General features: G+C 40.6%; 1 protein-coding gene across 1 annotated transcript in view; it reads right to left on the reverse strand.

Moving 5' to 3' along the window:
* The window catches only part of LOC117384255 (prospero homeobox protein 1-like), a 56,505-nt gene that overhangs the window by 19,411 nt on the left and 18,768 nt on the right, over window positions 1–18,326 (reverse strand). Inside the window, exon 6 of the mRNA XM_033981545.2 lies at window positions 3,671–3,865. Coding sequence (XP_033837436.1) covers window positions 3,671–3,865 — 195 coding nt within the window. The remainder of the gene's footprint in view (window positions 1–3,670; window positions 3,866–18,326) is intronic.

Here is an 18,326-nt window from a genome sequence, read left to right on the forward strand (position 1 = left end):
GAAACATGTCATGGCTGTTTTTAAGTCAGGTGACAAGTAATTTCAAAGCACAGTAACTGCACTTTTAAAGGTTTTAATGATTTGTTTTTATTTACTGGTGCTGGTCATGCAGCTGTTCTTTTGCTTTTAGATCTCACAACTTTCAACACAGTGGACCACACAATTAGTTTTTACCTCACTTGGAGCACTGTGGGTGTCAGGGAATGGAAGTGGAATGATTCAGGTCCTTCTGTCAGACAGGTTCTTTACTGACAAATTTGGGGACTCCTTTTCCTCACACATATCCCTATGTTTTGGAGTTCCCCAGGGCTCTATTCTTGGGCCGATCGTGTTTTCTTTGTACCTCCCACTGTTGAGTCAAATTTAATAAAAAGACAGAGAATATCATAGAGCTTTTATCCTGTCAATTTTCAGATCTATTTGCTGGTCAAGAAAACCCATAACAGCTCCCTGGCACCCCTGCTGAAATGTTTGGATGACATCAAGGCTTGGTTAGCTATGAATGTTTTTCATTTGAGTCCAGAGAAATTGTTGTTTTTAAAACAAGCACCCAGCAAGTTTGACACAGACTCTTTTCAACACAACATTAAACCTACAGCCACCATCATCACTGATGAAGATTTTAAGTTTGACAAGCAGATTTGTCTCGCCAAAATACATACTGTTTGAATTGCTTCACGCACAATTCATCTTATTTCCATATGTAAAGACAGCAGCAACTTTTTTCTTGTAATTGAATCAGTAATACACAGGAGAATTTTCAAATTGATACCTCAAAATACATTTACTTTTCCCCATTCACCTACAGCGTCTCCCTTAGTTTTTTTTTGTCTCTTATCTTTTGCCTGTCTCCTGCGCATTCTTGGAGCTAAGCACAAAACGCCTGTACGTGTATGTAATAGCCGTCTAAATGCTGCTGATGTTTCTTTCGTTGAACAGTTTAAGGGCCCCGCGGTCCCTCAGAGCCATACCGGGAGGGGGAGGAGAGGGAGCGAGGGGCCCAATGTGACTTGTGTAAATGGCTTTGACAAGGACACGACGCCGCGAGCTCCGTCCTCTTCCGCCTCAATACACACACATACGCACACATATGCACACACACACACACATATATGCACACACACACACAAGCATAAGACCTCCGGGACATCCACACCTCAGCACTATCTCCGCTGACTGTTGCTCCGTACAGCTGACTGCAGAGAGGACGTCTGTAACATTGTGAGCGCTACACGTTTTACATGACTCTAAAGGTGCGTCTTAAAAACATGAAAAACAGAACCAGATAATTTGCATTTACAATTTTCAGTGGTTCAGAGTTACCTTATGCATTGGGAACATCCTAATTATTCACTACGATGAGTTTATAAGTGCTTTTCACAACTCTCAGGCACCAGAGTTTCGCAGTGACAGTAAAGGCTAACAGCAAGTAGCATGCTAACCCGCGTTTCCTGAATATTGCACGCTATAAAACTCTTTATAATTAGATGCAGACAGCGCGGTGCAGACTAATTTTGACCTAAAGAGATGTTTATACAGTATATGTGTACTTTTCCCCATGTATTTTGCTCAAATACTTTGGGATAAAATTGTGTACAGAACAAATTCACAACAAATTGATAGAAGCTAGTATTACTGAAACTTTCATGGTCATTTCTGTTATGCCTGGTTAACAGATTTTTTATTCTTTAATATTACAATCTTTATTTGACACTACACTATACTATGTTTTGCCTAAAATACAATATAACTGCGTAACAACTTGACATAAAGCGCAACCCGGACACAATGCAGTATCTAACGTGTAACTCGAACTGTAACAGGGGAGTCAACATGAGGGTCAAAGGGGTCTGTTGTCCCGGGCCCCAGGGGTTTAAGGGCCCAGAATTGCACCCTCTTCTTATTCATTTATATTAGAGGGGGGCTCATATAAGATATTTTTGCCGCGGGGCCCCAAAATTTCTGTTGACGGACCTGAACTGCAGTTTATTTACATATTATTGCAGATGTTTGCTTTTTAATCATACTCTCATACATAAAATTGTGAATATTTTTGCCAGGCCTAACAGAATCTAATATGGAAAACTTTAATCACATGTAAACCAAATACAATGTGTAAAAGCCTGTAACATGTAACCCTAAACTTAACCTCAACTAGAATGTACTTATGTATTATCGGAGGCTGTTTATGTGTATAACTTACTATTTAATCGAAAAAAGAAGTGTCAGTGTAGAATTTTCAAGTGATAGTTGCTCATGTCATTGTGATGTTTGTGAATGTGATTGTCATGTTTGTGAAAGTCAATGCGAAGTCACAAGGGCTGGGCGATATGGCATTAAAAATGGAACCGTAAGCTCATCCTTTCGACAATACGCTATTATGTTGATATCAGATCGTGATTCGGTAACTTTGTGTTTATAGCAGCTTCAGTAATTCTATGTTTATTGCCTCGTAGATCTAAACAACCACAGTGAGAGGGGAATTCAAGAGCAGGAGATGACTCGAGCTCTTACAGGCAGCGCACTAACATGAATCGAGATACATTTTAAACCGTGACTTGCCTTTTACAAAATCACGATAATGTAAATTTACTTAGCGTATCGCCGACCGTGTAATGTACTGCATAACAACTTGTAACCCAAACTCAACTGTATTTAACAAGCCAAACCATAGCATATACGTGTATTTCTAATTCCTTAATGAGCTATTAACCCCCAAAATACTCTCCAAAACACGTCAAGTTTGAATTTTTTTTAACCAAATATAATAGTTGAATGTTATATTTTTTCTTACAGTTGAGCCAGTTATTCATGGGAGTCAAAATTATCTCTCCACATCTCCACATTACATAATAATAATAACAACAACAACGGAGTGCATAACTACTTGTGTAACGATATATAACCTGTATGTAACAGTATATAAGATTGTTAAATCTGATGTCACTTTCAGGTCTAAGCAGTGCCTACAGTTAGCATCACATCCCCAGGGACTGTTGATGATATCAGCTGCAAAGTATCAATACATTATTTATATATTTGAATCAGTTTTGTGGTTAAACATTTGCCTTTTAAAGATAAGATGTAAAGTCGACATTTAGACATGTGACGTCATCACTTAAAGAGGGCGTATTTTACTTCTATGTAGTATTAACGGCTAACACATAACATATTTAGATCACCATGTTACTTTTAAATGAAAATGAAAACAACATATTAATGTGTTTAATTAGTTTCACTTTAGTTTTTGACAGTGAGTCCCTCCATCTCTTTGCTAAGTCACTCCCCCTTCAGAGCTTTATCACAACACAATCAGCGTGCATCCTGCTAATGAAACTACTGCACATTGTAAATTTGTTGTTGTAATGTTTTTGTATATTGATGGAGAATTATCATGTAGGAGTATGGGTGACGTAGGGTTGTGGGCGGAGCATTGGACAAAGTTGTACTGCAAACCGTAAGGAGGGTTGGAATAGGGCCCAGGAGAGACCACTAAAATACTCAAACATGCATGTATGACATCTAAAACCTCTTCAGGCATGTTTTTGATGAGGGAACGTTATAACATGGTAGAAAGCTAAAAAAAAATCGATATCACGTAATGCTCTTGAATAATCTCATAAACAGCCAAACCCATAACACATACATATGGTACGGTCGTGTCGCTCACCTCAAAGTCATTGGCCTTGTTGTAGTGCATGTTGAGCGCTCTGAACAGCTCTGCGTCCCTGCTCACAGACAGCTCGTCGGCAGAGGTCACTCCTTCGTTGATGGCCTGACGTGCGAACTTCTCCATCTGGATGTAGTAGAACTCCCTGAAGTTACTGAACCACTTGATGAGCTGCGACGTGATGCACCGGTTGAACTGGACACAGGGAAACATTTTCACACAGTTATGACAGTGTTTGAAAGGTTTGTTCCACTTTGACACTTGGTACATCGTCAGTGGTGGAACATAAGAAAGTAAAAGTAGTAAAGTAGTGTACTTCAGTAAAAATGTTAGGTATCTGTACATTTTAAAGTGGATCTTTTTTATGTTAACTTTACTACAATAGCTCAGTCGGTGGAGCGTTGATCGGGTTCTCAACATAAACATCATTGCTTGAGCGTTCAGATCCACTGCCTCACAGGTTGGCGGTGCGATTCCAGCTCCCACAGATGAATGCTGTTGTTGTGTCCTTGGGCATGACACTTAACCCACCTCGCCCTAAGTGTCCGTGTGCACTGGTGTATGAGTGTGTGTGGGTGTGTGAATGTGTGTGTGAATGGATGAGTGGTTTCTTGATGTATTCTATTCCACTTTTTTTACAGAGCTGAAAAGTAAAAGTACTTTTTAAAATTAATACTTCACTGGAGAACAGATGTTTGTGTCTCAATGCTAACGCTAATGCTAATGTTGAGGCATAATAAATGTTAAAACTACACCACAAACTGTAGTATTGTACATTTAAAAACAATCAGGTAGGCTTTATTTTAATTAATTTGACTTTTAATAGGTTGTATATGTTCTCCATTTTTAATAAAAGTGAGCTTTGAGACACAGCGCACTGATCACTGTTAGCCTGTTTTGTTAAGTTTTGGCCCTTGTTAAAAGTATGTTTGCTAGGTCACATCTGCTGCTCTTGTTCAACCAGGAAGTGAAATTATAAACTTCACCAAAATGACAAAACTAGAAAAAAAATAGGCATTTTTAGTACAATGTTAAATCTAATCATGCTAACTCTGCTCTGGAGAAACTATTTAACCTCTGTACGATGTTTTGTTACACACAGCATTATATTGTCCATACTTCCTTACATAAACAACATATCAGGTATCGCGCAAAATAAAAAAAACCTAAGTTCTAGAAATAACTTTTACAATGCATTTAACATGACATATGAAACCTTATTTAAAATGTCCGCCCGAGCCTCATATTTTCCCCATTTGCATGATACGTGCACGGGTGGTGTTATTACTAGACTACAGCGCGTTCAGCCATGACACTCAAGCGCAACATGAAAATATACTGGTATTTTAACAAGGATATTTCAGTCGCATATGGAAATGATCATGGTTTTATTTGTTTTTCCATATTGGCTGTATACAAACTCCATGGCAAAGATCAAAAATGCAAAAGTTGTAGCCTGGAGCATCCAAATCGACTAGATTAGATACTCCACCTAAGAGTCTGTTTAAATGGGTTCAACTCACGAAGTGTTACATGCTGAGTGAAATATTTTGGCATTTTTGTCAGTGCTGTATTATTTCTAACAAAACTATGACTAGAAGTAGATATTTTTGTTGAATAAAACTAGAAACTAATGTAAATATATGAACGCCTTCTTTCCTTGAGGTCACTCCCGTTAGCGTTAGCAACAGGTTTGACTGACACGGTTGCTAAGCACTGAACCTGCAGTGTGGGCAGGAAGGGGCATTACCTTCAACAGCCTCGCTCCGGATTAGCTCTTTGGTTGCTATGATACTCGCGGTCGGAATTCCAAATACGGAACTCGGCTCCAAATTCGCCCCATAACTGCTAGCCTCGGTGAGCTTCATTTGCCTGGTGTCGCACTCGCTTAGCCCACTTCTTTATACAGTCTATGGCTAAAACTAAAACAAGTAATGTGCAATTCATCAGTTTGAATAAATATTGTTTTTTTTTTCTAATAGGTTGCGTTCACGTGAAATCACAACGTTGAAGAATCCCTTTAATTTAAACTGAGCTGGAGACAGGTCAGAATTCTCAGGTGGAGTTTGCCGTGTGACTGTCAGATTGAGATTTGTTGGTTTATGGTTAATACATCTGTAATTACTGAGCCTATCCACATGAAACAAAAACTGGCACAACGTCACCCACAGCATTCGGTTCCAGCTAAACGAAGCACATCGAAGCTAGCAGTTATGGAGGTGGATTTGGGGCCATGTTTCATAAAGAAGGCACCTGATTTGTCTGTTATTCGTGTTCACATCTTGAGTTATGGACAAAATTTCAAAAATAAAACTCCCAGGATCATGTAAAGCCGAAATGACGAGCCTGACAGCAGCAGTTACAGGGAGAGAAGCAATGGTTTTTCAATAGAAAGTGAATTGGAGCCAGAGTCGATGGAGCCGGAAGAGCGCCCATGCTCATTTCCTATTTGGAACGAGGCAGCTAGCGGGTTAGCTATGTCCATTTATATATACAGTCTATGGCTAGAAGGTGTACGCAACCTATTGTCAATGCTATGCTAGGTCTTTTTAATCGAGAGGTCTACAGCCTCAGAGACGAAAAGCATGCGGTTTGGAGCAGATGGAAGACGTCTGAGCGAAGAAATTTCAGGAAATTAATTTTCGAAAGCAATTTTATTTGTAAACTACATAAAAAAACGTCTTATTAAAATCAACAGTACTCATTAGCCAAACAAGACCTCTAGGCTAGTCATCGAGAAGTCCAATGGGTCCCTGGAAAGTCTTTGCCAAAAGCTGACCCAGATCTAATCTTAATGTGCTTATGAGCAATGATACAGCTCCCATAATGCACTGCTGCTGCCTGCGGTTATGAGCGGCGCTAAACACTTAACCAAATAAAGTGAATTGTCTGCATTAAACATTTAACAAGGCAAATTTCTTCACGTTAGCGGTTTATAAGTATTGCCGTGTGCAGTTTTCTGTTTTGTAAATAGAGAGGAGGAGACAAGTGAAAGTGTGTGTTTGTGTGTGCGTGTGTGTGTGTGTGTGTGTGGGGTGTGGGTGTGTGTGGGGGGGGGGGTGCGTGTGTGTGCGTGCGTGTGCAGTCAAGGGGAAAAACGACTTTGACACAAGAGATTAAACGCAGTATTGTTACATGGTATTGTCTCACAAGAACAAGAGGGGAGGGGGTGAGGGAGAGAGAGAGCAGAGGAGAGAATGAGGAAAGAGAGGCGAGAGAGAGAGATGAGTAAGTGAGAGAGAAATAAAGGGAAAGAGAGAGTGAGGAAGAGAGAGAGGGCAGGGAGAGATGTAAAACAGAGGAGTGTTGGGTTGAGAGGGAGACAGAGGAGAGAGTGATAGGAAAGAGTCGAGAGAGAGAAGTAAAGGGAGACAGAGAGAGTGAGGAAGAGAAAGGGGGTATCGTGGGATAGAGAGAGAGGAGAGAGGGCAGAGAGAGATGGAAGTGTTGGGTTGAGAGAAAAACAGAGGAGAGAGTGATAAGAAAGAGAGAGGAGTGAGAGAGATAAAGGGAGAGAGAGTGAGGGAGAAAGATGGAAGTGTTGGGTTGAGAGAAGGACAGAGGAGAAAGTGATAAGAAAGAGAGAAGTGAGAGAGTGACGAAGAGAGAGATGGAAGTGTTGGGTTGAGAGAAGGACAGAGGAGAAAGTGATAAGAAAGAGAGAAGTGAGAGAGAGATAAAGGGAAAAATAGTGAGGGAGAGAGGGGTAGATGGTAGAGAGAGAGAGAGAGACAAAAGAGGGCAGAGAGAGAGAAATAATGGGAAAATGGAGGGGTGTATGAGCGAGGAGAGAGTGCTAGTGTGCAGGTGGGTAGTAGAATAGAGAGAGAGGAGAGAAAGAGACAGGAAAGCAGGGGAGGAATGAGGAAATAGAGAGGAGAGGAGAGGAGAGAAGAATAAAGGGGTGGAGAGAGAGAAAGTAAGGAAGAGAGAGAGGGGGTATCGTGGGGGAGAGAGAGGGCAGTGAGAGATGCAAAACAGAGGAGTGTTGGGTTAAGAGAGATGAGAGAGAGGGCAATGAGAAGAGAGTGACAGGAAAGAGAGAGGGGAGCAGAGAGGAGAGAGAGTGGGAGTAAGCAAAGGAAATAATGGGAAAAGAGAGGGGCGAGTGAGGTGGAGAGAGGGGGGAGAGGAAGGAGTTGGATAGAAAGGGGGAGGGAGAGGGAGAGAGAAGGAAGGAGAAGAGAGATGAGAAAGAGGAGAGAGAGGGGCGAGTGAGAGAGGAGGAGAGGGTTGTTTCCAGGGGGGTAGAGAGAAAGGAGAGAGAAGGGAAGAGAATGTGCGGACTGGGTTGGAGAAAGAGATGAGAGTGTGGGGTAGAGAGAGAAAAAAGGAAAAAAGAAAGAAAAGAGCAGAGTAGAGAGAGAATGAGGGTAGTAAGAGGTAGGGAGAGAGAGAGGAGAGAAAGATGGGGTGAGATAAAGAGGAAAGTAAGAGGAACAGGTGAGATGCAGGGAGAGACAGAGAGAGAAGGGAGAAAAGGAGTGAGAAAGGGTAGAGTGAGAGAAAGGGGAGAGGAGAGAAAAAAGAAGCAATGATGGTGGAGGGGTGAGAGAGAGAAGAAGGCAGAGAGGAAGGTCAAATGCATGAGAGAGATAGCAGAAAGATAAAGAGAGAAAGAGAGCAAAATGGCAAAAAGGAATGCAGCAAGGATAGGGTGAGAGAGCGGCGATCAGAAGGAGGGAGGGAGAGGTGACATAATGGAGCATAATTTGAGGGGATGGACAGAGGAGGGAGAAGGAGAGAGTTCACAATGCACACTCGGAGAACAGGAGAGAGGAGGGGGAAGAGGAGGAGGAGAGGGGCAGTATTTTTGACCCACAAAAGAACAACTACACGAATGGAACGTGATAACTCAGCGATTAGCAAAGAAAGCACTCTGCACGTCCAGAGAGATGTAAAAACAAAACAAAATTGAAAAGAAAGAAAAAGAAATGAACATAAAACCTCACCTGAGCTATCATCAAAACAACTACAATACAACAACAGCATGTGTCCAGATGTTTGAAGCTTTACTTTTTTATCTTTATTTATTATTTTTATTATTATTATTATTATTATTATTATTATTATTATTATTATTATTATTATTTATTTTAATATTTTTATTTTTTTATTTTTTTATTTTGCTAATGAAAACAAGTCAATCAATGATGAATATAACAATGACTATGAATACACATAGTTTTGTTTTGGCACCAGCTTGTCTCCATGGAGATGCTGTTGCCTGCAATGTTCCACTATACTGTATGCCGTTAAGCTTATAACCAGGCGAGGTTACAGGTGAGATCTGTGGAGAGGTGAACTTGTTCATAGTGAGAATGTATGTTTTTCATGTTTGTTTGTGAGAAAAATGATGAGTGTAATGCTAAACTGTGGAACATTTTGGAGTGACAAGCTTGTGGTTGCTAAGTTTGTGGCACCAGTCTCTAACAAATAAGGTGGGACTAAACACCTAAACTGTGCTGCTAACCTGGGCAGTATCTGGATGCCGAGAGTGAGGGGGGAAGAGGGGCGGAGTCTGGGGGTATAAGCAACACTGTGATTGGTCTAACAGGTGTCCGCACTTCAAATTCCGCCCCTGCAGCCAGGTGTTTGTAATCAGAAACACCTGGCTGTAATCGGGACAGCCTTGCGTGATGTCACATAGTACTTGAAAATACAGAGGCATGGCTGCAAATTGACCTAGTTTGCACGAAAATTGCCAAAAAGAACTAGGAAGAGTAGATAATGTTCCTGAAACATCATGTACATATATAGTTTAGTGGCAAAACTTAAAAAAAAAACAAAAAAATCTTGATGAACAATTAACTCAAATTACTTGTCGAAATGAACAGTACATGCGTTGAATAGTTCTCCGGTATTTAGACAGTAAAATGAAACTGCGTGCCCTTAGACCTGCCCTCTGTCCCTGCCCCATCAGCACAAAACAAAACCAGGACAAAAGCTACGATGAGACCAGAGATTCTCAAAGCCAAAGCGCTGATGTGGGCGCATGCCATTTTGAGTTTACCACTGAAAAGGGTGGGCATGGGCGATGGGCGGTGGGCGGTGGGTGGTGGGTACCCCGAGGCGCGTGGGGTGGGAAAGGGAGGGGGTAAAGGGTGCTCTAAGAACCCGTAATATCAGCCATCATCACTTTTAAATGTGCACTGTTTGACGCTAAGCTACTTGTTCAGCTTTTGTCTTTGGGGAGTCGCTTGTGGTCTAAACGAACTGACGTGACAAATCGCAAGGTCTGATGTTTGACAAATTGTAAGGGTTTATGAAGCTCAACAGTCCTGTCCAAGTCTGGCAATCTGGAAGTCAAACTCCCATGAGTTTTTTCCACAAAAAAGCCAAATTCTGGGGTTCAGATTGGGGTTTTTTTGTGCCGATTAGCTAACACATAACTGGTTAGCCTTGGTTGGTTACTTAAACATACATGAATCAATCAAAATACAGCTTAATTTTGTGAAATACAATACCAGTCAAAGTTTAGACACATGTTCTCGTTATTTTAAGACTTCAAATACATAAAGCAAGATGTACGGAATTATGTAGCAAAGAAAAAATAGTAAAGAACTTGGATATTTCGGATTCAGATTCCTCAAAGTAGCCACTCTTTGCTTTGTCTCCTGAAATCACGATTTTTTTCGCCCATATTGAGCGAGTTTCAGTTTGATCTTGAAAAACATAGACAGGTGGACTTCAGGCTTAAAGAGCAAGGTGTCAGGATCACTACAGTTTTTCTTTTGTGTTGATAGGACCAGTAATCACAGTTAAATCCATATTTAAAGTGTGGAATAAGTTTGGGCAAAATATTAAGCCTAAAAGCATGCACACATGTTACCGTTATCGGCAGAAACACGTTCGAGGTCGCGAGTTTCATTCATAAATGGTGTGGAAATGGTTATTTACTGGGATTATAACGATAAGAAGAAGCACCAAACGAGAGAAAAAAGAGGAGAAAAGGCGAGGAGCTGTGGCTGGATCAGAAAGAGGAAGGGGGAGTAGAGGCAGACGGCCCCACTCACACAGAGGCAGAGGGTCAAATTGTGCAGATTTAAGTCAAAACTTCTGAAACTTCTGAAAAGGAGACATGATAAGACATACAGAAGCTCGACGCCCTCACCTAAACAAGAGAGAGAGGACTCACAGTACCAAGTGTCACAGGATTGGCTGTAGACCATAAACTGTACATATAAATGGATATAGCTAACGTGCTAAAGTGAGCATGGCATCCGGGGCTTCACGGACTCTGGCTCCATTCCATTTTACACTGAAAAACTGTCACTCCTCCCATAGTAATTGCCTCTTCATTTTGGTCCTGGCATTGTTATTTCATGATTTTGTCTATTTTGATTCAAGATATGAGCATTAATAACAGACAAATCAGTCCCCGAGGTCATTAATGTGCAGCAGGTTTGACGGACAGCGTTGCTAAGGGCCTGCTCCGTGCTAAACCAGCCTTCAACAACCTCACTCCGGACTGGCTCTTTGGTTGCTATGATACTCACGGTCGTAATTCCAAATATAGAACTCGGCTCCAATTTCTCCGATATATCTGGTAGCCTCGATGAGCTTCATTTGACTGGACGCTATTCGTGACGCCACACTCACTTAGTCCACTTCTTTACACAGTCTGTTGATTAAAATGCGCTCCTTTATCATCGAGATCGACCAAAGTTTAGATTGCGATTTACCGATCTTTCGATTTTTCGCACAGCCCTACCTGAAATGGTCAAAGCAAAGGGTTAAGGTTTTTTTGAAGACTCTAGAATCTAAAATATGTTCGCAGTTATTTCACACTTTACGCTATAGTTTTGATGTCGTCAGTGAGAATCTACAGGGTAAATATTCATGAAAAAATGAAATAAACTGGTAGTGTAGGCGTCCTTTCGTTTATACCAGAGGAAATACCATTGCTGGGGTGTCCAAATTATAATCCAATTCAAATTTCAACTCCCTGATGTTTCTGTTAGCATCTGATCATGACGGCAAAATAAACACAGATGCTTAGAGCTAATTGTGACATATAATCAAAGTAATGAATGAGTTAAATAAGTCGCACTCACAGCTCTACACTGGGCCGGGTGCGAAATTGGCGGTGTAACTCTAATAGGCGAGACGGGTTAGCGGAAAGAGAAAGACGCTAATTGATTCCCGCTGAGACGCTATCAAGATGTCAGCGAAGTGTTTGAAGAAGAGGAGTGTGTGCGGAGCAGGCACGGGAGTGAGCACATGTACGTTTGTGTGTGGGGACTGTAATCTGTACGCACAACAGGTTCGCACAATATGAAAAAGATGCAATATTCGAAAACTATATGTTGTATTGCGGTAATGATATTATTACGATATTTTAACTGATATACCTTTTGGCATAATACAAAAATATGAAGGAGCGGTTTATCTTAAAAACGTGAAAAAACAGAACTAGTTCAGTTTGCGGTGATCCAAAGTTCGTCCTCACTTACCTGATGTGTTTTGAACATCCTAATTATTCACCATGATGAGCTGAGTTCTTCTCTCAAACTGAAAACACTCTGTTCCACCTTTCTACGGTAAAACTACCACTTCATGACATCACAAGGTGGAACATTTTGGAACGTGTGTGTGTGTATGTATGTGTGTGTTTGTGTATATATGTGTGTGTGTGTGTATATATATGTTCATGTGCATGTGTGTATCTATATGTGTGTGTGAGTATGTATATGTGCGTGTATATGTGTGTGTATGTGTGTATAAATGTGTGTATCTATATGTGTATGTGTGTGTGAGTATGTATATGTGTGTGTATAGGGGTGAGTGTGTACGTGTGTATAAATGTGTGTATCTATATGTGTATGTGTGTGTGTGGTTGTCGGTGAAGTGTCCGAGTGGCTCTATCTAATTACTCCTCCGCACTCCTCCGCTGTTAACGAGCTCTTAATTACTCCGAGTGACTCTCTCAAGACGGAGCTCAGAGTCTCAGCGTCTCAGGCGCACACGGATATCTGACGGGCTGATCTAATGTGCTGTACCAGCTTCAAAATCCAGGGGGCGCAAGTGTGGCTTGGGTACACATGTCTAAAGAGAGCTAACTATGAGGTCTAGAGGAGTGTGTACATTTTTCAGTGTTAGATCAAATTTTACATTCAATTTTGAGTAGAGAATGTTCCTGAGCCAACACATGAAAATAATGTAAACAAAAATCTCATTCCAAGTATTTCTTTCTATAATAAAAAAATAAAAATGTTATATATTTTGATAATTTAAAGCTACACTGTGTAACCTTTCTGGTGGAGCATCCAGTACCTATTGTCCTCCATGGAGATATTATCACTTTGCCTGAAATTCTCCACCACTTGCCTTTACTTCATTACAAATGCATTTATTGCTCAAAAAGACCATGATCAATAAGCATCCAGACCGTGATTGGGCTTGCTTCTCCACAGATCCGACTTATAATTTGCTAAACCTGATTTTTACTGTCTTAAAACTACAAAAAAAAAAAAAAACTGGATCATTTTAAACAGTTTGCAGACGTCCACCGTATGCATTCTGACCATCCTAATTATTCACCTTGTTGAGTTTATAAGCACTTTACGCAACTAGCATGCTAACACGCACTTCCTAATTAACTTCGGACAACAAATTGCTTTATAATTAGATGCAGGCAGCACACAGCGGATTCATTTTAACCTCAAAAGCTGCTTATACCAAATATCCGTTCTGGGTCAAGACACATTTTGCTCAAATACATGGGAAAAATCGGGACGAGGACCCTTAAGTATGGAAGTAATTAAAAAAGTGAAAAGTTAGGTCAGTCTGTGCGTTTTTGTATCCGTGCGTGATCAACCCATTTCCCACAATTCCCTTCTCTTTAAGGATTACTTTCCCAGAGACAAAGTCCATTCAAGTCCAATTAAATCATCGGGACCCTAATTCCCTTACAGTGAATATGGCCGATCCCAACACATGCTACTTATTGTTCCCAGGGAAGAGGGTGAGACTGGGAGACACTGACCCGGATTTTGCTAATATGCTAATGAGAACCCAAAGGCGACGGGCAACAGGGCGCCGAGTCTCCATGGCGACAGAAAAGAACAGCCGAACTCATCACAAACAGGATTATCCCTCGTTGAATTTGATACGCACCATTATACAGTCCCACCCACACTGAATTACAGAATTAAGGATTAAGATTAAGTGGGATTAAGGCACAATTAAAACGCAATTGAATCAATAATTTGCATATAATGTGAATAATAAAACATTACTCCTCATAACGGCCGGATATGTTTTGGTGATATAAATGTACAAGCGTCAGAGGATCTTACTGTAGACTTATTCGGCCAAATGGACTTTTCCGATCTTTTCATCTTGTTATAGTTGTTTCCGTCTCATTGACCCTCTGAAGTTGTATTTGGAGTGATTCATACATGTTTGAGCAATCTTTATTCGCTTATTTTTGAGACGCCATACTTCACGATACACGCCCACTGCTCTGTGCTACTTCGTTCTTCAATTTCAGTTTCGTAATCGGTGATATGCGTAAGATTCAGCAGCGTTGTGTAGCCAATAAAATTTAAAAATCCATTGCTCGCTAGCGTGATGTGTAGCTATCCATCGTAGGTCTCGGCAGCCGCACGTTTCTTTGTTGTGATGACGTTTACGGCGATGTCAGCTTCTATTGAGCGCCACAGTTTTCTAGCGTGGACGACAGCGGACTCGTTTCTTTTAGTTTTTTAGTCGTTTTAGATGAATATTGCAATTTAAAATGTCGAAATTAAAACATAATGATCCACCGGTGTCATAGGTTATAACTATAGAGCAGAGTCTTCTTTAAAGATCATGTAATAAAAGTTGAATTTGTTTTGCCCTAATGCAGTTATATTGGAGCATTGTTATTGTCTGAACCAGGAAGTAAGGCTGGTATGATGTGAGTTGAGGTCAGCAATATGATAGCGGAAAACTCGGCTCTGGTCTCTGAAATTTGTGAAAAGTGCTTATAAACTCATCATGGTGAATAACTAGGATGCTCAGAATGCATAAGGCAAGTGAAGGATAACTTTGGACCACTGCAAACCGTTTAAAATTAAATTGTTCCCGTGTTTTATGATCCTAAAACTAATTTTTCTGTTTGAGCTCTGGGTAGCTGCTTGTTATTTCCTTGCCTGGAATGTTCCACAGTATGCCATTAAAGCTTTCTTTGTTGGCTTTTCTTTTCTCTTATTGATTTTTAAAAATTATTATTATTGCTAACAAAAACAAACTGCGAGCATAGCCGCATCTCCACAGATCTGACCTGTAGTGTCCCTTTCTTGCCTCCATGATGGTTATTTAGTTTAATATCAGATTGTGGAACATTCTAGGCAAAGGAATAACATCTCCACGGAGACAAGACAAGACAGACGAGACTACTGCCCCTTTGACCTAGATGGACCAAACCCATTGCTATTTATGGCCTGGTAATAACAACAGGCTAATTATTCCATGGGATGAAATCACTGACCTACTGACATAACCTGAACTAAAACCTCTATTAAAGATTTACTATGTAACCTTTCTGGCTTTTGGGTCTGCCACTTGATTTCTTTGTCTGGAATGCTTCACAGTATGGCATTAGACATATCAATCTTTAAATTGTGATGGTTTTACTACGGGAGGAGGCCACGGGGAAGACCCAGGACACGCTGGAGGGACTATGTCTCTCGGCTGGCCTGGGAACGCCTTGGGGTCCCACCGGAGGAGCTGGAGGACGTGTCTAGAGTGAGGGAAGTCTGGGAGTCCCTGCTTAGACTGCTGCCCCCGCGACCCAGCCCCGGATAAGCGGAAGAAAATGGATGGATGGATGGGTTTTACTACAAAAAAAACTCAAAAAGCATACATTCTTACTCTGAGTGGGCTCGCCTCTCCGCAGATCTGACCTGTAGCCTGGCCTGGTGACGCCGCCTGTTTGTCTTCCCTGAGATTGATATGTTTAATGCCAAAGTGTGTCCCGTTTTATTTAAAGCAATAACATCTCCATGGAGACGAGCTATAATCCAGCATATTCAGTTCATTAATGTGTCTTTCCAATAAAAATAAATAAATAAAAATTCATATTATTATCGGCCATTTTTTCCACTGGTGTTGTGTGAGTGACTCTAAACGCACCGGCTACTCTTTCTCTCTCCGTCTCTCAGATTACACCTCCCCTTCACTCTCGGTGTGGGCAGGTACGGGCTTAGCAACCTGGTGTTTGCCTAGCGACCGGTGGCCCAGGTAGTCACCCGCGTTGCCATGGCAGCGGCCAAGGATGTGGCACTGCCAAAAGGAAGTGGTCAGGCCGATATGAGCCAAAGGGCAGGCTGTGTGAGTGTTTGCCATGTGTGTGTTCAAATGAAGAGCAGAGAAATACACACTGTGGTTTATAGAGATAATTCATGGGCTAATACAAATTACACTGGATTTTAAACGAGACAATTTTTTAAGTTTACAGATATAACTAAAAAAAAAACATTTCAGTTTTGTACACCTTTGCCTTGTTCCCATTTCATATCTTCAAGCCATTACAGACATATATTTCATTACGTCGTGACCCAGTAAAGTTTTAAAATGCTACAATAAAACATTTTAAATAAATACTCTGAAATATGCAGCTTATTTCTATATAAAAATAAAACTATGTCTGGAAAATGTCTGTGTCCTCTGCCATTGTACAGACGGGTGAAGCAGCTTAAATCAGGCTCAATACAATAGCGGTGTGTGTGCGTTTATGTGTGTGCATGTGTGTGTTTATGTGTTTGTGCGTGCTTGTGTGTGCGCTTGTTTGTGTGTGTGCGTTTGTGGGTGTGTGTGCGTGCTTTTCAGTGTGTGTGTTTGTGTGTGCATGTGTCTGCGTGTGTGCGCTTTTGTGTGTGTGTATTTGCTTTGCATGTGTGTGCATGCGCGCGCGTGTGTGTGTGAAAGGGTGAAGTCCATAATTGGTTTTAACAGCTCAGACCTTGTAAAGTGGTGAGACTAGAGTGTGTGTGGGTGTGTGTGTGTGTGTGTGCATGTAGGGGAGTGGGTCAGTGTCACATTGTGGGACTGAAACACACACACATCAGTCTGTAAGAAACAAAGATACAAAGACAGAAACTCAACAAATAACATGTATGTATGTGTATATGTATGTGTATATATATGTGTACATGTATAGATAAGTGCATGTGTATGTATATATGTATGTGTATGTGTACGTGTATGTGTACGTGTATAGATATATGTGTGACTGTTCACTGGGATACACTACCAGTCAAAAGTTTGGATGCAATTTTTTTTTTTTTTTTTGTTTAAGTTTACTACGTTCTATAGATATATGGAATTATGTAACAAAGAAACAATAGTTAATTAACTCAATTCAGCTGAATATGTTTTATATTTTTATTTTCTAATCCTAAAATCGTATCCACCCTTTGCTTTGTCGACAGCTCTACAAACCCTTGTCCTTCTCTCACTGAGCTTCATGATGAAGTTTCCTGAAATGGTTTCACTCCCCAGCTGTGCCAAGTGTGTGCAAAGAGTGATCAAAACAAAGGGTAAAGTATTTTTAAAATCTAAAATCTAAAGCAAGTTTTGGGTTATTTTGAGTTTTTTTGTTTACTACATTCCATATCTGACCAGTCATAGTTTTGATGGTTTCAATGGGAATTTAAAAACAACAAAAATGAAAAAGTGAGTCCAAACTTTTGATTGGCAGTGTAGTAAAATTAATTTGAAACAACCAAGACTTGCCTTTTATAAAACAATCTTACAAAAGGCAAAATCTTGGTTATCTCATAGCTAATCATTTCATCCTGGAAGGGCATCTGACTCTTTACATTTTCACTGCATATCACCTGACCCAAAGAAGCACTCACATGTTCATCTTTTTTTGTTTGTCCCTGCTCCAAGTTCTGTCAGATGTAACCTACACATTTTACTAGTTTGGTACAACAGAAATCGAGAGACTTAATTTGAAACAACACAAAAATTCATCAAAAAGTTGAAATAAAAAATTATTACAAAAACGAAAAAAAATACTGGATTTTTGTTGTTTGTGTCCAACATTCCTCAGAATTTTTAATCAAGAAAAAAAAAAAAAAAAAAAAATTACGCATAAAATTTCTGTTAAGCTCATACAAGTGACAAGTGATGTTAAACCAGTGACCTCTAAACAAATCATAAAACACAACGAAAAAATACTAAAATAAGTAATTAATAAACGCTTCTGTCTTAATCAACACCCTAACAACGCTGTTTTGCATTTCCAAAACGTAAAAACTGTCCTAAAATGTTGCCAGATCCAAATTGTTTCTGTAAACGAGCAAATCTCCCCCCACTTCAGTTTCGACAGCCTGCCTCCGAGAACGAGAGTGAAAGTGCATCGGGCCGCAGACGGGGGAGCTAAACGCGGGGGCCGTGCGGCGTTTGGGTGGTGGGTGAGGAGGGGTGGGTGATGAGAGGGAAAGTGGGCGTTGAACCCTCCACCCCTCCGCCCCGCGCCGATTAAGGCCACTCATTCTAATTATGCTACAAAGACGTGACAGACTGCGGAACCCATCTGCGCTCTCGGCTCGCATGGCTAACCATCAAAAACAATAACAGCAAAATAGTCGTAAATATTGTAGCTTAAAAAAAAAAAAATTAAAAAAAAAAAAAAAAACGGACTGGGAAATGGGAATGAATA

Source organism: Periophthalmus magnuspinnatus, chromosome 2 (genome assembly GCF_009829125.3).
Source record: "Periophthalmus magnuspinnatus isolate fPerMag1 chromosome 2, fPerMag1.2.pri, whole genome shotgun sequence".
NCBI classification, from domain to species: Eukaryota; Metazoa; Chordata; class Actinopteri; order Gobiiformes; family Gobiidae; genus Periophthalmus; species Periophthalmus magnuspinnatus.